Raw genomic sequence first — 26,068 nt, forward strand, 5'->3', positions numbered from 1 at the left:
AGGCAGCAAATCCTGGAAGTCATCCACAAGAAAGAAGAGGAATGGAGATGGTATGGCTTCCTTCTTCTTCCCCTTGGAAATGGCCTTGACTTCTGGTCATCATTGGGCCTACTCCTCTCACCATATATAGTGAAATAGATGTTGAGCTGAGGAACCCACCACTTAGCCTCACTGTTTGGTGGTGGTGTGTAGGAAACAACTATGACCAACCTCCTATTTCACCCTCAACATCCGGAATTGATAAAAGGAAACCAACAGCAAAATTGAACTGCGGCCAAGTGCCACTGACATCCCTGGTCTATTGGTGCAAATGTGTGGATGGTGTCATATGGTTTAGTCACCAGATTGTATTGGACCTGGGTGCATTTGGGTGGAGACAGGAGTTTCTTGTGCCTGTTTGGCTATTTCTAAAGAGAAAGGGATGTTCGTGTCTAGCTTCGGGATTGGTATGTCCTCTGAGCAGATAACTTTGGTTGACGTGGGCCCTAGGCAGGCTTGAGGCCTAGTGACCTGGTTGGTGGTGACCCATGACAGGGCCTTTTTGGTGGTGGTTCCGTGTTTGTGGAACAGCCTCACTAGAGAGGTTCATCTGTCTCCCACATTCTTAACCTTTAGGAAGAATCTAAAAACATTCCTGTTTACCCATGCATTTGGTGGCTGAAAGATCCAGCAACCCTGAAATTATAAACTGCAAGAGTACGTGATTGTTTTTGGAGGCTTTCAACTGGTTTTTAGAAGGTTGTTTTTAGAAGTTTAAATTGTATTGTATTGTTGATGTGTTTTTCTGCCCTGGGCTCCTTAAAGAGAAGCGCAGGATATAAATTTCAGTAATAATAAGATGAGGATGATGATGATGATGAAGAACACAACCCCAAGCGACACAAGCCCTGTTTCGTCCCATCCGTCTCCTTGTAAGCAGAGAGACCACATGCCCAAGCTGCCAGTTTGCCTTTATTTGTTAATTGGTTTTGTTTTAAGCCATTTAGTACAAGAGTCCAGGAAGAAAGGGAGGTCGATTCATATCCGAAAAGAAGGATGCAGCACATCAGGGTAGTGAGTAAATGCTGGCCTTTAGAAACACAGGCACAGACACACGTGGCAGTGACAGCTTCACAGCATCAGAGATTGTGGGACTGCCCCTTCCCCTCCCCAGAACCCTTTGATGCCAGACCCTGGGAGACATCACACAGAGGAAACAATAGGAAGCAATCCCTTGGTGTTTTGTTTGTTTGCATGCAGGCAGCAAAACGAGGTGGTAGAATGCCAAGGGGCGTGAGATAACTGCACCACTTCAAGCCACAAGTGGGGAATACCATTGTTAAATGCTTACCCATGAAATGCAGGAAGGAAACCGGCGCATCAGGGAGGCAATTTCTTGCACAGCCTGTTTTCCGTTGTGCTACTTTCTACTTACAATTTTTTCCATTAGAGTGCCCAGATGTAATGCAAGAGAGTTGTGCGTGTGGCAAGCGACACATGCTGAAATCGGCTACACAACTCTTAAAGGCGCAGGAGCCCTCTTCCTCTTTTGCATTTGGCCACTCTGATTTTCCACATAGGGGACTGTTACAAAAATGGGACACCCCAGACACATCCCACCTGCAATCTGTGGTGGTACAGTCCGCTCTACCATCTCAGAAATGGGTTGCGAACCATCCGGATAGCCTATTTGATAAATAAATGCCACTTTGCTCTGCTGCAGGTCGGGCCCAGGCCAAAGCAGGTCTCACCCATTTTCCTGCCAAATGTACAATTGAATAGTCGGTCTCCCAGGTCAGGAATCATTTTCAGGGTTGCACAGAACATTATATTTGAAAGGCACAGTGGTTGCCCCGAAACTGCACCTACATCTACAATCTAATTGCCCAGAAGTTCAGAACAGCAATATGCACCTTGATCTCCCATGGAAGGTATATATTTTTATGATGATCCTGCTGTGAATGCCCAAAATTTTGTCACATTTACATAGGCACATCGGCAGACCCAGGCAAAAGCTGTGCATGGCTAGAACACATCTAAACAGAGCTATCAGCAGTTGTCTGTGTCTGAAATGTGTATTCGGGCATTCTCAAAAGTGATCTTGGGTTATTAGCATTTACTTGTGAATATGAGCATCCCCCAAATTTTAGACATTTGAGCTGCAATCCTAAGGCTCTGCGTTGTGGGGCACAGGACTAAAGGCAGTTATTCTGCCTGATCCAACATCCAACAGAAATGAGATTGGAGAGGTTCTGCTGTGCTCCTTCGTCCTTTTCTGCTTTTTGGTTTGTTCGTTTTTAACTAATTCCATCCCATTACTCCAGGGAGATTAAATAAAAAAGCAATAAAACACACCAGCTCCTGAACTGGCAAGAGATTGAAAGATCTGTCCATTTTGGTTCTCTCCATTTCTCCCTTTCTCCAATCTTAAATTCGGTTCTCCACATTTGTTCAGCAATTTTCAAGTTAAAAAGTAATCCGTGTGAAAATTCACCAGCATGTTAGTGCTGATTTCTTCTAAGAATAATCATTGTATGCGGTTTCCACTTGTCCCACCACTTTCCTCCAGGAAAACCCACTCTTTAGGGTCGAATCAGAGCAAACATCAATTGGGATTTCCGTGGATTGATGTTTGCTCAGATCAACGCTTAAAGAGCGGGTTTTCCCCAGGAGAAATGGCAGGGCAAGTGGAAAACCTCTTGGGCTTGGGCTTTCTAGGCACGGGAAAAGTGCATGTGTGGACAAGCCCTAATACACACAATTCTGCAAACAATTTCTCCTAATTCAATGCATTTTTGTATGTCTCTTTCACAAATGTATTCATTTTTATGTTTCAGTTTTCTTATTGTTTTGGAAAGAGCATATCTGATAGATTTGGCTCTAAACGCAAACTGAATCAAATTTCTCCCCCATCCCTACGGAGCTGGTGTAATTTATTCTCTTCTTTGTGGGGTATTCTGGTGACTTCCTTTGGTTCACACCCTCCCCAGTTCAGAACTCTCTCTCAATCTCTCCATCCTTGGAAATGGAAACCAGATGATTCCCATGGCCTCTGAGATGCCCTTCCCAAGGGGCCACAGGACTGCTCTGCCCATGTAGCAAATAAATATGCAGCGAAAACTCCCAAAGACTTTCCACCCCAACACAGACCAGGGCCACTGGTTTCAGTTCCAGCACCATGCTTTACGTGGGTTTTTAGATACCAGTTTTTTCGGAATGTGCTCACACGCGTTTGCAATGCAACACAAGAAGCAGCCTCCAACGAACTGCTCCTATGTAAAGCTAGGAAATAGAAGAGGGTAAAGGACCTGGGGCAGTCTGGAAGTCATTGCCACAGCAGTAGTACCAAAAGAAAGAAAGAAAGGGCAAGATTAGTGCAGTTTCTGCAGTTAAAACAAAAGGTTCAACTGTCCATCAGTCCTGGATCCGAACCTCTTAAATCAGGGCACACGTTTCACACTGAAAACCATATTGGAGGTGGAGAATTATTTCCAAGTCATTTGCATATCATTTTATACATACACGAGTATCATCTGCTTTAAGATGGCCGGTGCCTGGTAATGTAGAGGGAAGACCTGGATCTCACCACAAGAGAATGCCAGCCAGCTGGGGTGGCCAAGATCCAGATATGGCTGATCCCAAACCTCAGGAGGGAATCCAGAACCTTCGAAAAGTGGCTTTGAAAAGACGAGGTTAAGGCTGCAATCCTATGTGCACGTCCCATCGAGCCAAGTACAACTTGACTTCCAAGTAAACATGCAGTAGGATCAGGCAGTTAAAAGCAGGGCATGACTTTGAGGTCACACGGAGTTCAGTGGGGGAGTGTTAACGGCATGCTCAGCTTTACTCTGATTGAAATCAATAGGACCCAAATGCATGTGCAATTTGTCTGCATCGCGCTCAGGCAGTGTTCTCATTCCCCCCCCCCCAGTGATGTGGGGGCAGGAATCGCCATCAGTAATTGTTTTTCTTCCTTAAAATTAAAAAAAGGAATCTGACATCATGAGCATTCCAAAGAAGCCTACAGGCCGTACAAAAGTGCTTTTGTGGAGTGGGAATCGCATGGGGCTTGTCACCTGTGCCCTTGCGTCAAGGTGTGATTGGTCAAAAGGGGAATAAGGCATAGATTCCCCTCCCTCTTTCCTCCCACCCCACATACCTAAAATACTGTCCCGTGAAATATATACAAACATCACAGACGCATACACACGCACACCCACCAATTCCAGACAACACAACACACATACCATATAGACATGGATACCCAACTCTATGTCCTCCCAGGCACACACAAACCCAGTTCCCAAACACACACACACACACACACACACACACACACATACACACACACACACACAAATTTACATAAGCATCCCATGCCAAGCACACATGCATCTTACCTTCCACTAAAATAAACAAACCCACACACGCGAACCGATATACAAAGACCCTCCAATCCTAAGTAAACTCACAAATGTGTGGCTGACCTTCCCCTTGCCTGCCTGCCGTCCCTGAAGTTTCTGGAGACGCCAAAGTCTGCCTGGCTTGAAAGCCACAAACACATGGTCTGGGAACAGGAAGCAGGAGGTTGCCCAGTCACATCACTCTAACGAAAGCATCCCTTGTACCCCCTGGCACATATGCAAGAAACCAAGAGTCTTGTGCCTTGCTGTCTCGCCAGGAACTGGGAAAGCAGGAGAAAGGGGAGTGGGTGGGTGCTGTTAATGTTTTAATGGGGTTAAAACAACGGTTAAAAAGTTAGAACTCATCCTGGATGGAAATACTCGACGATTTTGTTTTTAAGGGGAGTGATCAGTGTGCCATCCATCTCCAGCTTTCAAAGAGCCTGCGATATCACCCAGCGATGTCACGCAATAGCATAGCTAAGTGAACAGCGCCCTACTGTGCCAGCTCAGGGAACTGCACCTCCAGGAGCACCGCCAGCCTCATCATTCGGCTCCCCTAGACATCATCTGCCGGCGATGTCTTAGGTGCAGTGTTACCGAAGCAAACCAGGTGACGTCACATAAGGGTGGGGTTCAGACACATCACTGTGCCCCTTTGCACTGGAGATGAAGGACCTCCTCTAGAGGTGCTAGGAATCCACTGCTGGCAGTGGAGATTTTGGGGACGACAACGACAAGAGATGTAGCATGGAGCGTAACATAAACAGCCATTACGGCGAAAAAGAGGCTTAAAACAATGCGATCAAAGGCTCTGCCATGATGTCATGCCGGTCGAAGTGTGGGGGACATCATGCAGGGTTCCACAGCTGCCTTTGGAGATCTGTGTGCTCTCAAAACAAAACCACAGGCCAGTCCTCGAAACAGGCAGGCGCAGCAGCCAGCGAGGGGCCTGGGCACAACGTTCCTGGGACCGATAGCGACACATCCTTCCTTCCAACACCCACATCCCCTCCCCCCGCGCCCTCCCCACAGCAAACAGTACCACAATATAATTCCATAAACACCGGTGGGGGAGAGGAGGGGGCAAGGACCCGGAGCCCAGCCCCGAGAATCCAAGGCTGGCGGCCTTCTCAGCAGTAGCTGTGCGTCTGGCCCTCTGTGTACACCGTCCAGCTGGGCCCCAGGTAGCACCCAGACGGAGACCCCTCCCTCCTCTCCACGTTGCCGTACTGCGGCGGAGACTCATCCAGCTTCCGTAGAGACGAGGCGGGTGCCGAGGCCTGGCTTCCCGGGCGGGCAGGGGGTCCGTCGTAGGTGATGATGGGCTCCGGGCCGTAGGGGGAGCGGCCCCAGCAGGCCGGAGGCGGGCGGTAGAGCTGCAACAACGTACGGCTGCAGGGCAAAGCATCCATGAGGTGGCGGTACTGCCCCGTGGCCGGATACCCCCAGCCGAGCCTCTGCTTTTGAGGCAAGGGAGGTCTGCTGTGGTGTGAGAGAGGCTGAGGGGCTCCAGGGTCGGAGTGGCTCCGGGGATGTGCCGCTTCAGGTGGCGGGGAGGGCGGAGGGGTCGTGGATGGGGGCTCAGGGAAGGGTATGTTGACGTAGATGGGCTCTTGGCGGGCCGTCACAGGAGGCGTGGGCTGGGCGTGCGCCCGGGGGTTCTTTAAGATGGGCTGGAGGGAGGAGGGCGCTGGGGGGAGGAGGGGCTGGCGCCATGGCCGCTCGAAAACCCCGTAAGAAGCGTTGAAGGTGGCCAAATACTCCGGGGGAGGGCAGGAAGGCCAGGGCCGGGCCAGGCCTGGGTACGCAGGAGGCTCCCCCACAATCTCATAGTAGAGATTTTCGTGTTCCAGCTGAGGAGGAGGAGGGGTCCCATTGACCCCCACCCGGGAGGAAGCCGGGAAACGGCCGTGGTGCCGGAGCTGGTGGTCCGGGAGGTAGGCCTGGAAAGCAGGCGGCCTGCTCTTGAGGGGCAAGTGGCCGGCGGCTAAGGGGAAGTGCGGAGGAGGCGGGGGCTTTGGCGGGGCAAGAGGCTGGCTGGGCATGGGGTAAGCGTCTAGAGGCTGGCGGGGGGCAGGGCAGGGCACAGACAGGGGAGGCGGCTGGTGGCGGAAGCTGTAGGCACCTGGTGAGGCAGAAGACGGGGAGGACAGGTGGTAGGGATCCGAGAAGGACTGCGAAGGGTGGTCTCTCTGGGCGAGGTCAGCAAGGACCCTCCGGTAGGGGGAAAAGGAATCCGAGCTGCTTGGGGGGGACGCCTGGCTGAGAGGCACCTGGAGAGAGAGAAAAGCAAGGGAGGTGGTGTCACGATTAAGGACTGGGGTGGAAATATCAAGTCTATTAAATAACAGGTAAAGGTAAAGGGATCCCTGACCATTAGGTCCAGTCGTGGCCGACTCGGGTTGCGGCGCTCATCTCACTTTATTGGCCGAGGGAGCCGGCGTACAGCTTCCAGGTCATGTGGCCAGCATGACTAAGCCGCTTCTGGTGAACCAGAGCAGCGCACGGAAACGCCGTTTACCTTCCCGCCGGAGCGGTACCTATTTATCTTCTTGCACTTTGACGTGCTTTTGAACTGCTAGGTTGGCAGGAGCAGGGACCGAGCAACAGGAGCTCACCCCGTCACGGGGACCTTCTGATCGGCAAGTCCTAGGCTCTGTGGTTTAACCCACAGCGCCACCTGTGTCCCTATTAAATAATACACCCCTCTTAAATGTCTGAGAAGTGTTCCACCTTTCAGGAGCCCTCGTAAGTTCTCACCCCAGCCCAGCGCTTCTGGAACCCACAAGGCCCTCACCTGGCTTTCCCCCTGACGGCTGCGGAACTGGCTGCCGATGCTCCTGCCCCTGGCCTGGCCTTGCAGGGCCGGAGGACCGGGGGCCTTGGGACTGGGGCGCACCATGGAGTAGAGCGCCCGCGCTCCACTCGTCATCTCTCCCGCCTTGCACTCCAGGGACAGGGAGCGTCGGAAATGCGTCCGGGGTTCTCGCTGCCCGCGACCAGCCTGCTTCTGGCGCTTCTGCTGCAGCGCCGCCTGGTGGGCGCTCTCGGCCAGCGCCAGCGCCATCAGCCGAGCTGGGTTCTTGGGGGGAGGCGGAGGCGGGATGTGCCGCAGCACAGACAGCACGCCGGGGGAGTTGGGAGCTGCTTCGGCCTTCGGACCTGAATAGGAAAAAAGGGAAAGGGAGAGAGATTAGAGCCGGTCCTCCCATTGGGGTGGTGAAGGAGCTTTCCAGGACTAGGAGCACAACAGAAAGACTTATAACTGGTTGTTGCTCCTCTTCCAGGATGGAGCACAAGGAGGTTCCTGATGAATGCAGGATGTGGTACCTGTGGCTCTCCAAATGTTGATGGATCACGATTCCCATCATCCCTGTCCGTCAGCTGTGCTGCCTGGACCGGTGGGAGTTGTAGTCCTAAAAGTCTGGAGGGCACCAGGTGGGCAAAGGCTGCCCCGCTACTACTTCAAAGTAATAACAGCAGTAAGCAAACGGTCCTTACTGTTGGTATAATTTGAACAATGGGTTAAATTACACAATGCTTGGGCTCATGCCTTGGGAAGTACACCCTCCTCACACCTGGAGGTTCTGAGATAAGGGTACCAGGTGCACTGGGTTACCATAGCAACACCAGCAACGCCGGGTGTATGATTTGCTGAGTCATTCACCTTCCCATTGGTTCAGGAAATATGCCTATGTGTAGAGATTTGTATAGTTGTCTCTAGGGCATTGCTTTCATTATGTCCTCTGTGTGCGTGCTTTGTCTTGATGATGTACTGTTTGCATGTCAGGATCTGACTCTGAATCTGTGGAAAGTCAGCGGAAGAGGCTGTGGGTTTCATGCAGTAGTGTTAGATAAGAATAAGAATAAGAATATTAATTGTACTGGGTTGCACCAGCCACTCTTCCAACAAAAACAAAAGCATAATAAAACACCAAACATTAAAAGCTTCCTCATACAGGGCTGCCTTCAGATGTCTTCTAAAAGTTGTGTAGTTATTTATCTCCTTGACATCTGATGGGAGGGTGTTCCACAGGGCGGGCGCCACCACCAAGAAGGCCCTCTGCCTGGTTCCTTGTAACTTCACTTCCTGCAGTGAGGGAACCATCAGAAGGCCCTCAGAGCTAGAGCTCAGTGTCCGGCCTGAAGGATGTGGGTGGAGATGCTCCTTCAGGTATATAGCACAAGACCAGAATAACTGTACATAGCAGTTTATCTATAGTTTAGCTTTCTCCCGTGTCTGGAGACAATACACACTTTGTTACTTTGAATGGTGTGGGACTCTGGAAGATGTTCTGCTGGGAGCAGGAAATCTCTGAAGGCTCTCCAGGGGTTCCATGTGCTCTGTTGATACATCACCCTGGCTGAGGAGAATTACCAACCGACACCCACAAGGCACCAACACTTACTGAGTGGCGACGTGCGGCCTTTGGCTTGCGTGATCTTGCAGCGGACTTCACGCTCGCAGCTGTCGCTCAGCTGCCCGCCAGCAGCACACAGCAGCATTGAGATCATGTGCGGCGGAGAGGCATGCCCACCGGGGCCCCTGGCCTCGCCCCCGGCAAACATCTCCAGCATCTCTTCAGGGAGGGAGACGGGTAGCGGCTCCGACGTATCCTTGCCGATCGTGGGGGGCGAGCAGGGAGAGAGCGCCCGCCCAGGGCTTGGAGGCCCGGAGTCGTCCGAGACCGAGGGCCGCCGAGCCGGGGGGCTGCACTGGAAGGTCAGCGGGTCGAAGTCCAGGCCGCGGAGGCCAGCGGGGCTGAGCTCCAGCTCCGAGTCCAGGTCCGAGTCACCTTCCAGCCAGGAGGAGCGGCGCCGGGCGGCCACATCTGCCGCCCCAGCCACCAGACCCTCGCCACGGCCGGACACAGAGGAGCCCAGAGAGGAGCATGAGCGGCACGGTTTGAGGGTAGGGAAGGCATCGCTGCTGGAGTGCGGACGTCGCAGGCAGGGCAGCTTGGGGAGGCCTAGGACACAAACCGAGAAAGGAGAAAACCCACACAGGTAAAGGACATGCAACTCCCTGGCTCACTGTCACCCACCAGATGCACATCCGAGAGGAAAGGGGCAAGGCTCAGCACCACACAGGGCAATAATAATAATAATAATAATAATAATAATAATAATAATAATTTGTTATTTGTACCCCGCCCATCTGGCTGGGTTTCCCCAGTCACTCTGGGCGGCTTCCAACAAAGATTAAAAATACATTAAAATGTCACACATTAAAAACTTCACTGAACAGGGCTGCCTTCAGATGTCTTCTAAATGTTAGGTAGTTGTTTATCTCTTTGACATCTGATGGGAGGGCGTTCCACAGGGCGGGCGCCACCACCAAGAAGGCCCTCTGCCTGGTTCCCTGTAGCTTTGCTTCTTGCAATGAGGGAAGTGCCAGAAGGCCCTCGGCGCTGGACCTCAGCGTCTTGGCAGAACAATGGGGGTGGAGACGCTCCTTCAGGTATACTGGGCCAAGGCCGTTTAGGGCTTTAAATTGTGCTCGGAAATGTACTGGGAGCCAATGTAGGTCTTTGGTCTATACTTCTGCCTCTGGGGGACTGGCTGCTTGCATACAGGTGCGCAGTTAGAGATCCCCCCTGAAAGGCAATGGGTGCAAGCCTGAAACTGGGTCAATATTGTGTTATCGGTTTCATAATTTCTGACCTGGCAATGTATCGTGAATCACGATATGCGTGTGTATGTGTGCAATGCAAAAAATCACAATGCGGGGGAACTTGTGAAGCTAGCCAATGTTTCCTGCAGCCCCTGTTAACTCTGCCAGCTCAGCTCTTCCCTGCCTCTTTCAGCGGGGCAGCAAATCACAACAGCAGGCGCCAGCAAAAATCACAACTCGGGGAAAACCTTGAAGCCAGCCAGTGCCTCTACATAGCTCCATCCTTATTTCAGACCTTGTAATATATCGGTATATTGCAACGTTGAGCTGGTGGAAACCAGATATCGCCCAGCCCTACTTTCCACATCCTGCAGAGCTTCAGCATACATGGTTGCCCCTTTGCAAGGGCCACAGCTCAATGGCAAAGCATATACTTTGCATTCAGAAACTCCTGGTTTCAATACCTGGCATGGCTAGGAAGCAGGTGCCACCTGAGTAGGCCAGGGGTGGGGAACCTGTTCTCCTCCAGGTGTGGCTGGACTACATAATCCCTGACTATTGGCTATGCTAGCTGGGGCTGATGGGATTTGGAGTCCAACAACAAGTCCTCCAGCCCAGACAATATTCGACTTGATGGCCAAGAAGTCTGGCAAATGGCTGGCACAAGGCAGTTTCCTTATGTTGCTATGACCTTTTTGGCCAGTGATTGTGGTGGCAGGACCCTCACGGGCAAAGCACCGCCAGCTGCTGGCTCCCTACCCATCAGGTTTAAAGCCATGAACTAAAACCACAGAAACCTACCATGCAGACCTGTGCTCAGTTTGCTTGTTTGTCCAGCAGAGGGAATAGATGCAGCTCCCAGCTGCAAGTCTAAAGGTAGGTTTGTGCAACCTGTTTTTGTAGCAGGGATGGGGAACTCTAGCTGTTAATGAACTACAACTCCCATCATCTTTGACCAGTGAGAGCTGGGGCTGCTGGGAGTTAGGTTCCAACAACATCTGGAGGGCCACCACTTGCCCACACCTGTTTCAAAGGCAAAAGTCACCTGGAAGGCTGGCAGTCTATGCAGCTATTATTCTGCCTTATTTACTGAATTTATATCCTGCACTCCCTTTCCTAAGGAGCCCTGGTGGCAGCTCCTGGTGCCCCCACCTCCCCATATGTCCCAGCCTATGAGGTTTCCTCTTACCTGCAATACTGGCCTGTGATGTCAGGGACTCCTCACTCTTGGCTGATCGCAAGGTGACAGTCTCAGGCTGGCCCCCTGAAGCAAGACAGGACAAGGAAGTAGATTATTAACTGAAAAGGGCCTTAACTCAAGGTCTCAATCTCTCTTCCAGTCCTCACCCATGAAACAAACTTTATCCACTCTGGAATAAATATAAAGCCATAGAGGAATGCTAGTTGGAAGACTTCATTTCAGGTTCCCAGGCAGTATATATTGTACACCGGGCAAGCACACCACACCACACCTGTGGAATTTATTATCTGGTGCAGAACTGAGCATCTGTGTATCTCAGCTTCTTTTTAAAAACAAAGCAAGTTTCTAGCCCTTAAGAGTGCTGCTGACCGGGGGCTTATCCACACTTCCCTGTTGTTCTGTAATATGTTTTCGCCACTTGCCTAGCAGGGTGGTGCAACAGCCTCACAGCAGTGGAACCACTGCAACTTACCAGGAAGAGTGTACCCAGTGCTACTACAACTCTGGCCTCACCGCCACCTTGCCCCTCCCAGATTGGAGGAACCTCTCCTGATTTGCACACTGTCCCAAAAATCCATGGATGAAGAAAGCAACCCACGATCGGGTGTTGACCAGGTCTCTCACCTGGCAGAGACTCTCCAAGCCCAAAAAGGTCTCCGAGGCGGTGCGATTTCTTGCGAAACGTGACTGGCGTTTTGCCAATGGCAAAGAAGGCCTTCCAGCTAGGACCTGACGTCTTCCGCAGCCTCCCATTACTTTCTGCCTTTTGCCTGCAGGTGGGAGAGACAGGTCAGCCCAAGGCCACCAGCTCCGGCAGCTAAGCAGTCCGAGCCTGTGCCAGATTGCAGAGAGCCGTCCCAGTTGCCTGCTGTCACCGCAGTTACAAAATAAAAAAACAACCTACAACCCACTTCCCTCTGAAACATCAGCTCTCGAAGGGTCATTGCACGTAGCAATCTGACAATGGTCTTCACAGTAGCGTAAGAACTGCTTCCCCAGATCAGGGTAAGGTCTATTTACTCCACCATCAACTGGAAAGCAGGGAATTGAAGTGATGTGAACCCCCTTGTTGTTCGCTCCCAGCACCTGATGTTTGGAGGTATACTGCACCTGTACATAGAAGCCCAATTACCTGGTGTCAGGTGAGCTCAACACAGAAGAAAGTTTCCCTTGCCCCTGCAGATCGTTGGATCCCTGCTTAGCCTCTGGCTTGCTAGCCTTGCATAAGGCCTGGGTCCGTGCCTGTGCTTCTTCCAGAGACAGCAATCGGGTGGAGGGGCAGCTGACCACCTGGGATTTGGGTCGGGGAAGGAAGCAGCGCCCTGTTGGAGGAGACAGGTTGCATGAGTGCAAAGAGGGATATGGCCTCATGGCCCACCGTCTGGATAGGCAGCCAGGCCCACACTTGCCCAGCATGAGGAGTGCATGCAGCCATAGGGAAAAGAAAGCGCACCCCCTATGCATTATGTGGTTTTGCATATCAGAACATCATAGAAATCATTTGTTCCTTAACATTAGGTAATTGCAACCTCAGATGAACAACAACACATGACATATGACTCCGTGCCATGATTTATTTTACAGAAATAAAGCCAAGATGGAGATATCATGTGTGAAAAACTAAGTACACCCTTACTGCTTCCATACAAATTAAGAGGCTAAGTAGCAGGCAGGGGCTGCTAAACAAATGTCCTTGCTTAGTTGATCATCAGCTAGTGTGTCCACCTCTACAAAAGCTTGGCAGTTTGCTGGTCTGGAGCATTCAGGTGTGTTTTAACACAATGCCAAGCAAGAAAGATGACACAGTGCTCTTAGATGAACATCAGTTTGCTACTTTTCCCAGTCTACCACCTAAGACAAGAGGTCCATCTTGTACAATGAAAGGGCCGGCTGCATTTTGCAACTATTTTTAAAACATTTGGTACTTTAAAAAGAGATGCATACATACTATATATAAAACGTGTACATTCTGCCTGAAAAGAAACCTTTCTTGAATCATTAGAGGAGCGAAACTGGCATCTGAATCAGTATTGTTGACACCTACCCCTGCCATGCAAATTGCAAAACCAGGCTCATTTGGTAGGTGACAAACCTCCTGGCAGGGCTCTTTAAATATTTGTTTGTTTGCTTAAAAATTTATAGGCTTCCTTTCTGTCTGAAGGCCCCCAAGGAGCTAACAAATGAAACTAGAGTCAACAATTAAAAAGGCAGCAATAAAAAAAAACACCCAGAACAGTTAATGTTTGCCTTCAGCCTCTGTTCTGCGCATGAATGATTCCCCCGCCACTGCCGCCCATCCCAGAGTGGGGGAGCATTTTATTGTTGGAAAAATCTAGGAGCCAGAGAGATAATTTTAGGAGCCAGTTCCTAAAGAGCTGGCCCTCTTTAGTAACCCTGGTGCCAGCTGCCAGCCCATATATATATTCAGATCCTCAATTTTTGCACCCTTGAATATAATGAAATGCTCAAATTGGACCTCCCACAATGTTATGCCAGACCTCATGGTGAACAAGAACGAAATGCTTTCAAGAATCCCAGTAACATCCCATATCATCCCATAACTCTAAGCTCAGTGGTGAAAGCAGAAGCAGTTTTCAACCCAGAACTTCCCAGAATGCCCTCTGTATCCGTTCATTTCTACTTAATTTCACTTCTGCCAACAACCAGATGAATTATACCCTGCAAACTAGGGAGGCCCCATAAGAAAGAACATAGGACCTTGCCCTATAAGACACATCACTGGTCCATCTAGCTCAGTTTTGTCTACACAGACTGGCAGCCACTCTTCAAAGTTCTAGGCAGGAGTCTCTCCCAGCCCTAGGGATTGAATTCCCAGGGTTGTTTAACCATCAATCCCTCTTCCTGGGAAGCTCTGGAAATTGTGGTTCTGCAAGGGGTCTCCTAAGCCCTAATGAACTATAGCTCCCAGGATTCTTTGGGGCAAGCCATGACTGTTTAAAGTGGTATGAAAGTGCTTTAAATGTCTGGTGCGGACGGGGCCTCTTCATCAAGGAAAACCGGTGACAGCTCCTTGCTTGGGAGTAGATTGGAGAACAGTGGCGAGGTGAACAGGGCTCCATCGACCGTACAAATTCAAGCAACCTGAACTGTCCTGGTTTCCTTCAAGAATTCTGGAGCAAGCAAGCAATTCTGTGACAATGAGGCAGAGGGATTTCTTAACAGATTTCATAGCAGCCTCAGAAAAAGTCCCCTTTGGCGCGAGCTACCTGCGCTGTCCTTGCCGACGGAGGTGAAAGTGTCGCTGAAGAGCACCTGAACGTTGTTGAGGAGGAATTCGACCACGAGGGACTGGACTCGGACTTCCTGGAAGGCATCGGCACCGCACTGTGCGACAACCTCCAGAGCCATCGACCTGCAGTAAAAAGCAGCGAGGAGGAGGGATTACTAGAGAGCCGCGTTTTCCTGTAAGATGGGCCTGGGGAGGGGACAAGCATGTGCTCACAGACCCAGAATATAATCGCTGAAAACCCAGAGGGCACAGTCCCTCAGTAACATGACTGAGAAGGGCCAGACCCACAAAGCAGCATGAGAGAAGCGCATGTGGAATGTGGAAAGGGCCCCATGAGGAGGAGGAGGCTGGTGTTGGAGGGAAACCCCAGGGAACTGTGGGTAAGTGATGGGGAGGTGTCAAGATCAGGAGCTAGAGGGGAAGGTAGAATAAATGCTAGTAAAAGCTCAGGTGGAGTATTGGATGAAGCTCTCAAGCAAGGATGGTTAATCATTTCCAGGCCGAGGCCTGCATTGGTCAACTCTCTGAAGGCCAGAGGGGGTGCAGGGATGGATTAACAGTGCACACTCACTAAGTGCTGAGCCGAGGAGGGTGCTGTCTCAAAGCCCGCTAAGTAAGGCGCTGGGCTTTGGGAAGGAGGCATGAGACTCTGACATGGTCCTAGAGTCCTCCCATCTCCTTCCCAAGGCCTACTTAGCTCTTTCCCAGCTTTCAGAAAGATGTGGAAAGCTCTAGGACCCTGCCAGAGCCCTCACATCTCCTTCCCAAGGCCAGGGGCCTCCTTACCTGCCTTTGGGAAGACAGCGTGAGGACTGGGGCTGGGGGGGGAGGGCGCCAAATGTTGGCCTTGCACAGGGTGCCATCGTACCCAAGTATGGTGGGAAGTAGGTAGGCCTTGAGGCACCATAAAAAAAAAGCCCTTTGGGCATGATGGCATCACAGCAGGGACCCACAGGAACAGTGAAAAGGATGACAACATTTTGTTTTTTTTGTAAGGGAGGAGAGTCATGGGGGGACTGATACAGCCTGCCCGCTAGCCATCTTTGAGCTAGAGCAGTGTTTCCCAACCTTGGGCCTCCAGCTGTTTTCGAACTACAATTCCCATCATCCCTGACCACTGGTCTTGCTAGCTGAGGATTATGGGAGTTGTAGTCCAAAAACAGCTGGAGGCCCAAGGTTGGGAAATGCTGAGCTAGAGGCCCTAAACAGGAATGCCTGGGTAGGGCCCCACAACAATCCCTTGAAGGTAGGGGTAGGGAACCTGACAATCACATTCCCTGGGGGGAAAGGGTTGGGGAGCCCAGTCAGGTGGTGGGCAAGGCCAAAACATACCTCCTTCTTACACACACACCCCTTAGCCCTGAGTCATAGCTCCGTAGGCAGAACATGAGACTCTTCCTCTCAAGGCTGTGGGTTCGATCCCCACATTGGGCAAAAGATTCCTGCACTGCAGGGAGAGAGACTAGAGAGCTCCCCAGGTCCCTTCCAGCTCTTTAATTCTAAGATTCACACACACACACACACACACACACACACACACACACACACCACCAATCTCACACAGTCTGAGGCCTGAGCCAGAGTGCCAGAAAATGCTGGGGACGAAATGGGGGAAGTCGAGAGGTGCTTAAGAGCTGTAGATTTTTATCCCTCAGGGCTGAGTGCAGGAAGGGTCGACTTCATGCCCCAGAGAGTTATGGGTAAGGGCTGGTGTTAGTACAGGGGAAATGCTGCGGGTAGCATGGAGAGAGGATTCAAAGAGCGCTGCAGGCAAGAGCTTGAGAAGGTGCAAGTCAGAGGAGCATCGTGGCAACACAGGGAAGGCACGGGGCAGGTTGGGGTGGGGGGTGCCAGTGCAGGGCCATTGATCTGGGCGTCTCACCGCAGCAGGTTGGGTGCCCAAACGATGGCTAGGTTGCGGATATGCATGCTGGTGTTTTGACTGTGCATAGCCATGCGGGCCAGGTGCCGCAGCAGGAATTCCAGGGTCCTGTTGGGACAGAGCAGAAGCTGCTACAGCTAGACAGTCCGCTTTGATGGACCGCCGGCCCCCTCGCAAACCCCGCCCTCAACACCATTCCGCCGCCCCCCTTGCAAGGGCTCTTGCATTCACCCTCCCTCCCCTCGCTGGGAGAGCCACCTCGGGCACCGTGTTCGCGCCTCAAGCAGTGCCTACCTATAGTGCGGTGGGGGCAGCTGCTGGATGACGTCGTGCACTCGCACCAAGCGGTCCTCGTTCCCAGAAACAGACACGGCCTCCTGCGACGACAGGGCAGGGGGAAAGCAGAGGGAAGGAGTCAGTGTGGTCACCAGGCCTCTTGTGGAACGGTAGGGCTGTGCACAGCTCCCCCGAAGCTGGTGATTTGGACCAGCCCTGATCCCATCCAGGGCTGACCTATATCGGTTTGGGGTCCAACCGGATCCAGTGCACAGCCCTGTGGAGAAGGACTGGGAGAGTTTGCTTCCAGGCCCGATTCAAGGTGTTCACATTAGTTTTTGAAACCCTAAATGACAAAAGCCCTCTGAAAGACCACCTCTATCCCTACTGAGCCTCTCGCGTGTTAAGATCAGCAGAGGGGACCCTCTGGGTGGTTCCACCACCTTGGGAAATGTGGGGAATGGTGGTCTAGGAGAGAGCATTCTCTGCGGCAAGCCCTAAATTGTGGAACTCCCTCCCCAAAGAGGCGCACCTGGCAGCTTCATTGCACAGCCTCTGCCATATTCTGAACATCATTATTTATTAAATTTGCATGCCGTCCTCCATCCAAAAATCACAGGGGATCACAGGGGAATTCACAACCTTAAAAATGCACCTCTTTACTCTGGCCTTTGACAATTAAGGTCTTTTGTTTTGAGGAAGCCACCTCTTTTACTAAATTCCTAATTTTCTCTTCCACTTGGAATGCTTTTACTTGTCTTACAACTAACACTGTTATGGCGTCAGGTGATTGATAGATGGGCAGCCCTGATAAGGACCCTGGCCCAGCAAGTTGAAAAGCTTTCCCAACCCAGATCAAAATGTTTCCTCTAGTATTTGACCAAAATCGACCCTCCTACCACTTAAGCTATAGCTGTCAACTTTTCCCTTTTCTTGCAAGGAATCCTATTCGGAATAAGGGAATTTCCCTTTAAAAAAGGGAAGCTACGTTGTCAGCTATGACTTAAGCATGTGCGGTTAAGACCTGCCCTCTGGGGCAACATAAAAGAAATCTTTGCCCTCTTCAATGTGACAGCCCTTGAGTATTTGAAGAGTAAACAGAACAATCTTTTTTGGAGAGGGAGGGGAAAGTGTGGAGGCTGCTGAAAGGCCATGAACAGGAACAAAACAGAGCAGGGTGATATGGAAAAAGAAATGAATTACAAAGCAGATTTTGGAGCGTGGGGAACAAAACCTTCCATTCTCATTTCATTGTAATTATGAACATGGATACTGTTTATGTAGTTAACCTATTTTAATGGTAATAATTTTGCAATGTTTTTATTGCACTTATTCTCTCTGTGTGTGTATATTTATATATGTTTACCTGCTGTAAATCACTTCGAGATCTACAGAAACAACCTTTAAAAAGAAGGACCTAGCAGTTGTCCATGATTCAAGTGCTTCTGCACTCTTTGGCCAGAACACTGGATGGTGGGAACAAGTTTACTTCACAGCGGGCAACTAAGCAGATTACTGCATGCATGTTTTTCCTTATATTTTCCCCAAGTAAGAGGGGAAAGCCTTGCTTGTCGTTATTAAAATGAAAGCTGAGAATTCAGGAAAGGGGGCTGAAACACCCCTGGGGTGGGCTTAGCGACACCACCAATCCCTTCTGCTCCAGCTTTCAATTGACTGAGAAGGTGAAGTCATGCCTCTGAAGACCCCAGCTCATATTTATCACTAGCCATGCCTGGATGTTGTCCCTCAAAGTATCACAAATACAAGCCAAAAGGAATTTAAAAGGAAGGGGGGGGGAGAGGAAGGGGGAGGCAGGCTTAACCAAGCCTGAAATAGCCCAGCACGAAGAGCAGGTGACTCAAAAGAATAAGGAAGTCGGGAGAAATTGCTGCACGTATTATTGTGTAGGCAGCAACGTTGGCGGGCGATGTAATTGTACTCCACTGCTCCACCCCCTCTTCTTCCTCTTTTGTTCTACGACTCCAATTTTTATTGTTTAGCCCTGGGAACACGCACACAGAGTCGGCACGGCCAACTCTCACTTGACAGTTTGAGCACACAACAGCTGGCGTTTCTGAGACACTGGGACGCCCACAGAAACTCACCTGGCACACAGGGCAGGTGATGGATCTGGCAGGGAAAAGGGGAGGGGTCATAGGCACAAGTTGTGCTCACTTTACTGTTTCTAGTACAGTGGAACCTCAGTTTTCGAGCGTCTCAGAAATCGAAGGTTTTGGCTTTTGAACGCTGAAAACCTGGAAGTAAATGCTTCCGTTTTTGAACACTTTTCGGAAGCTGAACGTGCCACGCAGCTTCCCTATTGAGTTTTCCGGACGTAAATGCTTCTGGAAATGCAGGCTTCAGTTTTCAAACATTTCAGAAGTCGAACCGTCTTCTGGAACGGATTGCATTCAAAAACTGAGGTTCCGCTGTACAGTGGTACCTCTGGTTAAGTACTTAATTCGTTCCAGAGGACTGTTCTTAACCTGAAACTGTTCTTAAGCTGAAGCACCACTTTAGCTAATGGGGCCTCCCGCTGCCGCCGTGCCACCACCCCACGATTTCTGTTCTTATCCTGAAGCAAAGTTCTTAACCCGAGGTACTATTTCTGGGTTAGCGGAGTCTGTAACCTGAAGCGTCTGTAACCTGAAGCATCTGTAACCCGAGGTACCACTGTATGTTCATGCACTGCCATGAGGACTACATCGCTCAAAGCAACTTATAAACAGAATGATGTACACAGGCAGCTTGGAGTCCTGCTCTGGACTCCCCTCCTAACTGTGGTGTGGCGGATGCATATGAGAGGCAAGGTCATTTCAGATGTGGTCCAAAGCCTGCCTGCACCCACCTTGGATTTCATTCTGCTACCTTGTAATGAGAATGGGTGGTAGCTATCTCAAATATATTCAGAACAGTGGCTGTGCAGCCGTCTGTTGTGGACACTCTAGTTCTGAATTTCTAGCTCTCTGGATTTCCAGCATTGAGCAGGGGTTAGACGGTCTACATAAACCACTCCAACTCTATGATTTCTTAAAGGGGTAGCTGAGGAATGGTAGAGGCGGCAGCAGTGACCGAAAGCTGAGTGGGTGGGAGACTTCTCCCGGCGGTCTGCAAGACTCACAGCAAACTTGTTGTAGAGTTGGTAGGTGAGCAGCGGGTTTGGCAACTCCCGGAAGTACAGCTTGCAAAGAGAGCTGACAGAGTGGATGTCTTGTAAGTAGACGTCCCTGGAGAGCTCGGGCACTCGCTCACTGTCAAACTCGTGCCTGGAGGAGATAGGAAGCCGCGGGAAGAGAGAAATTACACAAAGCAGTACAAATTGCACAGTGACCCACAGCAAGGCAACCTTTCGCTTGGCCTACTTAGGGCCAAACATGATGTGACGAGGCAGCTTTCTGCATGTCTGCCCAAAGGGGTGACTCTATTCTATACATGAAAAGAAGCGGGTAGGGGAGAGGACTGAAACCTTTGTTCCTCGCCTTACCACAATGCTCTCTGTTGCTTTAAACTTTTCTCCCAGTTCCAAAACCCAGATCGTGGCACTGATTTATTTAATTTCTATTTCAACCGAAATCTTCCAGCCGTTGAGAAATCCCAACAGAAAGGAATCAATGCAAGACAATTAAAATCCCGCATTCAAAACACCTAACGATGCTACTACTGCTGCTACTGATCAATAAGAATTCCATATAGTAAGTAGTGGGATTAAATAAGTATCTCTGTACAGAATGCGTGAGTAAAAGAACTAGGAACCTCAAAAAGAAATCATATGGAAAACGTCAAATTCTGAGAATGGTAATTACACACACACACACACACACATATATATATGAATGAAATATTACAAGCAGCACATAAAGCGCTAGGAGTAAACGTCATAAATTGATGGGTCACTGTGGCAAGGCTGAGCAAGGCTAGAACTGGGAACCCTTGCCTAAATGCCAGCAATGAGAGACCCAGGGCCTCTGGGTCTCTTTATGGTTGGAATGTATCCTTGAGCTGTGGTAACAATTGCTTTCCTGGATGGAGAAAGGTGTGTGTGCATAGGAAGCAGACTTTTGCATGGCTGGAATGCAGCCTAATCTGCAAAGGTTTGCTCCGCCCACTTTCACAACTTGCCCTGCCCACCACTGACCTAAATTCCATGGAAAGTTGCCTATGAGGCGCTACAGACACCAGGCTGGAAAATATTTCCTTGTCCCTCTTGTATGCAGCTGTCCCATGTGGTGAACCACTTCCTGTTTGGGGCGGAACTTTGCCCGAACTACCAGTCTCGGCTCCTGTGCCACAAGGCACAGGGTTCACTTCCTTCCTCCTCCTCCTCCTCCTCCTCCTCCTCCACCACCACCATATGCTCCTTTTCATGTACAGGATAGACCCTTCTTCATTTGGGAGTAAGATAGATGTGGCCATCATATCCCATCTAATTTGGTTGTTAAACCCCACCTTTGCCTATAGGACTTTCTGTGCTAAACGAGGACCCGGCCCACAACCCCTGCTCCTCCTGACCAGGGCTCACCGCAACCGCTGGATGTTGGAGGAGACTCCAGAGAGACGGTAGATGCCATCCACAATGCCATGCTTCTCGATGAAATCAGAGCAGGACCGTAGTACCTGGGGGACTGGCATAACAAAGAGCATATCTAATAACAATATAATATAACAATCATCTTTAAAACAATCATATAAGGTAGGGCCAGTGCGATGGCTAGTTGTCCCCGTGGGTCAACATGTTAAATTGGTTTATTTTATTTTTTCTCATAGAGGTTGAGCTCTGGCCACAAGCACTCATAAAGGACCAGGGAAATGAAAGTGGTAAGCCACAAAGCTGCAAAAAAATCTTTTAATGTTGGCAGCATGATTGATCTGAGCACATCTCTAGTGAAGAATGAGTGGAAGATTAGCAGCCAAACCTAACAGATGCATATTTTTGCTAGTTAGCATGAGAAGGGGCTAAGTCCACAGAACTGTATGGGTGGGCAGATACTCAGACCATAGAAATACAATAGCTAGAGAGGGCTCTGTGTGATGTCATTTCCTCTCCTCTTAGCTCTGTTCAGCCCACACATGTGGGCACCTGGAAGGGTAAATGGCAATTCATATATCCTCTCCTGCCCGTTAAAACCCATCCCACAGAATGCTCTTCAGTTGGTGGACATACTAGGGACAGAAATCAAACCAGGAGTCCTGACGCAGTTTGAGGAGAACCCTCAGCCATACAGGCCACTTCCACCCCTTCCAACGCTGCAGAGGAGAGCCAAATGTGGTGTGGCAGTTAGAGTGTTGGACTAACGCCTGACAGACAACAGTTCAATCACCATTTAGCCATGAAGCTCATTGGGTGATCTTGTACCATTCACTCTCTCTTAGCCTAACCAACCTGACAGGGTTGTTGTTGCTGAGATAAAATGGACTGTGTGTTGTTTTCCTACTAGCAGATGAGGCCGCACTGTCGGTAACAGGAAGGATCTGTGGGCAAAATTACCATCATTGCCTGAGTTCTTGAGGTGTTCGCCCAAATCGCAGCCAAACACCCTCTCTCGGAGGATCCCACGCTGCTTCAGGCGCTGCTTGCTGGGCCTGGACTTCATAAAGGTGCGAAGGAACCCAATGAGCTTGCCATGCTTCTTGGACACTGGAACAGAATGAAAGAGAGAGGGTTGAGGCCCTTCTCAAAGCCACTGCATGCGGGCTGCATCATAACGCCCAAGAAGACAACAAAGATGCTACTTCCATGCAGGGGTGGCAAACGTGTGATAATCCCAAAGAAAATCACCCTCCCCGAGCTGCTGCTTGCTGCAGGAAGATGGTATTGCAGCCAATACACCGCCAGAGAGCCCACCGGGTGCTGCTGGACTATGGGCTCCCATCAGCCCCCAGCCAGCATGGCCAATAGTCAGGGATGCTGGGAGTTGCGGCAAAACACCATCTAGAGAACCACAGCCCCCCCCCCATTTGCCACAATACTTTTTCTTCCAGGAGAGAGGGCAATCTTGGCGAGGACTTTCATCAAGAACACAGAACACGGGGGGGGGGGGAGCTGAAGCACACAGCCACTTATGCCATGATCTCAGCCCAGACTGGGGTCTCCTAAAGTTGCTATTTAAAACACATTCATGCGTGCAGATTCAAGAATGAATTTAATGTAATGCATGCTTAAGTCTAAGGGACGCGGGTGGCGCTGTGGGTTAAACCACAGAGCCTAGGACTTGCCGATCAGAAGGTCGGCGGTTCGAATCCCTGCGACGGGGTGAGCTCCCGTTGTTTGGTCCCTGCTCCTGCCCACCTAGCAGTTCGAAAGCATGTCAAAGTGCAAGTAGATAAATAGGTACCGCTCCGGCGGGAAGGTAAACAGCGTTTCCATGCGCTGCTCTGGTTCGCCAGAAGCGGCTTTGTCATGGGGGCCACATGACCCAGAAGCTGTACGCCGGCTCCCTCGGCCAATAAAGCAAGATGAGCGCCGCAACCCCAGAGTCGGCCACGACTGGATCTAATGGTCAGGGGTCCCTTTACCTTTACTTTATGCTTAAGTCTGGGTTGGTCCAAGATGTTCAGCTGCCTGAGGTGAAGGACAAGATGGTGCCTTCTTCTGATTCCACATCCAGAATTTAACAGACTGGACACTGGACATTGGCAGAAGGACACCAGGGGCAAGAAGGCTAGCTTAGGGGGTGCTGAGCAGGCCACATTGGGCCGTGTCTCACCTGAGGTTGGAGAGAGGAGGCCTGGGGGCCCGGGGATGCCACAGCTCATCCCTTCTGCATCTGCACAGGAAGACACACAGAGCATGAAAGGCCAGGAAAGATTAAGAATTCGGTAGCTCAAAGCTACTGGCATAAGTTGCTGTCCCACACTTCACCTCATTCAAACAGAGTTATTTTCTAGGGCTGGTGACAATCTTACATAAATGCCATCTCTTTTCAAACCACCACAATGCCTGAAGCAAACACATCAAATCAGAACAGCACAAGGGCATGAGGGGAAGATGAAGTAATTTTTTTGGACACACAAAATGGCTGCCATAAACCTCCCCTCTCCCCCACTTCCAGTCCTTGTCATTTAGTCGCCTGGGGCATTTCCCATCCCTTTAGCACTCTTAACTTGTGAGTCAATGTCTTCGCCAGGGCTACTCGCCATCGTCTGCTGTGCCATTTCTCGGCTGCGGCCTACTTTTGAGAGCTGCCCTGATAGATTTCTATGCCCACCAAAAAAAACTCGGTATAAAATAAAATGAATTGCCTCTTATTTTTGAAAGCTTCACACAGTAACCCAACTCACATCCTAATGGGGAAAGCTAACACAGGAAATGAAGGCGAGGGGAGTCTAACTGCTGAGAAATGATGGTTGATAGAGATCATGGTTGAGGAAGTCAATGGTTGCAGTGGCTGTGTGAAATAGATGGCAGGTGAAATTGGGTGAGTGTTTATGAATAATATGTGTTATATTGGTCAAAAGTTTACATTATACTGCCTCGTAGTATTCTCTGACTTTATGTGTATTGATATTATTTATGTGTATGCTTTATTTTTATGTAAATCATTTGACATCATTTATTATTTATGTAATTTTATCTACTATAAACTGCTTTGAGATCTTTGGATAGTAAACCATCCATGAATGGAAATAAGAAATAAGAAGAAGCAGAAGGACACAAACAGTTAACACCAGACTAGGAATGGGGGATAAATTTGTTTGGTCTGCATTAAATTCACACTCCCCAAACACGAACCGAAACCTCCGTCGAAATCCACACTTCTCCAAATTTTGTGATGTGGTTCCCCAACCAAACAATGTCCAGAAGTGCATACATTTGTGAAAACAGTATACAAACGGCATTCTGCTAAAGGTTCTCAAACTCTTTTTCTCTAGGCCACACCTAAAACTTTGCTTGCAGCACACTAATTTTTTTATTGATAGGAAATACATTGGAAAACAAATAGATCACAACTAGGATTGTTCTCTTTTACCACTTGATGTTCTTGCTCTCATTTTGAAAAGGTATCTATCCATATTCTAAAAATAAAAAAAGATACTATACTATACTAAACTGAAATGTTTCAATGCTTCTTTGATTGACCTCGAATCTTCCTGCCACATTTGCCACCCTCTCCTGCCACACCCTTTGAGAACCACTGTGTTAAGCAGAAATTGCTTGCAAAAATGTACATACAAGGTAAAATTGTGTACCAAATTGTGCATATTAAAAGATAACGGGCAAAAAATAGTGAATCAACATATGGGGCGATCAGTTGGCTGAGGATGATGGGAGTTGTAGTCCAAAACACCTTCAGGGCACCAAATCAATAAAGGCTGCTATAGACACACACTGCCCAGCTCTTGTCAGCCAAGTGTTCCAAACAACTTACGACTGTAACCCAGATACGTTATGCAAATTAAACAAATTTGCATTTGTTTTGCATAATTTATGCCCATTTTTGCACTTGCATAGTTTGATTGATTTGGATAGTCAGTGTGATGGATGTTGGTCTTAGATTGTGGAGACCCAGGTTCAAATCCCCAGGCCATGCAGCTGCCTAGGTGGCCCTGGGCCAGTTGCTTTTGCTTAGCCTAACATGTCACAGCATTTCCGTGACAGGAAAAATTATACAACCCCCTTAGCTCTGGTACAATAAAAAGGAGAGCTAGACTGGAGAATCAGAACACGTGCACAGCTTCTGGAACATTTGTGCAGAGCCGGTCCTAACATTAGGCACAGTGAGGCAGTCGCCTCGGGCGGCTAATTTTAGGTGTCGTGAAAGAGCTAGGCATCTGAAAGAGCACAGCGTTACCCTCCTGCACACAGAAAGACACAAGTGCTCCAGGGTTGTTTCCAGTAATACCAATAAATATCTGAAGTGACTGAAAATGTATTTGCTGGAAATAGGAGTCATTATGTTTCTGCAGTAAGCGGAATCTAGGAGAATCAGCATATGTGGTAGAACACAGCAAGTCAAGGAGGATGTGCTCACCTGTTTTGAGTCCTGGACTGGGGCGCTCTGAGAACAGCTCCACACACTCGCTGGGGAAGAACCCCACCTGGAAAAGAGGCAGGCAAGGAAGAGTTCAACGTACTGACAAAGCAAAATATGCCTCCTTAAGAAAAACAACCAGGCCTTCCCCTGGCTTAAAGGTAAAGGTACCCCTGCCCGTACGGGCCAGTCGTGTCCGACTCTAGGGTTGTGCGCCCATCTCACTTAAGAGGCCGAGGGCCAGCGCTGTTCGGAGACACTTCCGGGTCTTGTGGCCAGCGTGACGAAGCTGCTCTGGCGAGCCAGCACCAGCGCAGCACACGGAAACGCTGTTTACCTTCCCGCTAGAAAGCGGTACCTATTTATCTACTTGCACTTTAGGGTGCTTTCAAACTGCTAGGTGGGCAGGAGCTGGGACCGAAAGACGGGAGCTCACCCCGCTGCGGGGATTCGAACCGCCGACCATGTGATCGGCAAGCCCTAGGTGCTGA

General features: G+C 49.9%; 1 protein-coding gene across 2 annotated transcripts in view; it reads right to left on the bottom strand.

Moving 5' to 3' along the window:
• Positions 1-933: 933 nt before the first annotated feature.
• ARHGAP33 (Rho GTPase activating protein 33) overlaps positions 934-26,068 on the bottom strand; it is a 50,755-nt gene continuing 25,620 nt past the window's right edge. The window contains exons 9-22 of one of the 2 annotated variants that reach the window (XM_081018594.1): positions 25,578-25,644; positions 23,313-23,372; positions 22,094-22,243; positions 21,128-21,230; positions 19,730-19,874; positions 16,627-16,709; positions 16,333-16,440; positions 14,428-14,573; positions 12,333-12,522; positions 11,825-11,970; positions 11,189-11,263; positions 8,795-9,355; positions 7,183-7,547; positions 934-6,658 (exon numbers count right to left, since the gene is read on the bottom strand). In XM_081018594.1, the coding sequence (XP_080874720.1) occupies positions 5,516-6,658; positions 7,183-7,547; positions 8,795-9,355; positions 11,189-11,263; positions 11,825-11,970; positions 12,333-12,522; positions 14,428-14,573; positions 16,333-16,440; positions 16,627-16,709; positions 19,730-19,874; positions 21,128-21,230; positions 22,094-22,243; positions 23,313-23,372; positions 25,578-25,644 (3,342 nt within the window). In that variant the 3' untranslated portion in view covers positions 934-5,515. The remainder of the gene's footprint in view (positions 6,659-7,182; positions 7,548-8,794; positions 9,356-11,188; positions 11,264-11,824; positions 11,971-12,332; positions 12,523-14,427; positions 14,574-16,332; positions 16,441-16,626; positions 16,710-19,729; positions 19,875-21,127; positions 21,231-22,093; positions 22,244-23,312; positions 23,373-25,577; positions 25,645-26,068) is intronic. The other variant, XM_081018595.1, reaches the window with a different exon arrangement.

Source organism: Podarcis pityusensis, assembly GCF_964106645.2.
Source record: "Podarcis pityusensis genome assembly, chromosome: 8".
Lineage (NCBI taxonomy): Eukaryota > Metazoa > Chordata > Lepidosauria > Squamata > Lacertidae > Podarcis > Podarcis pityusensis.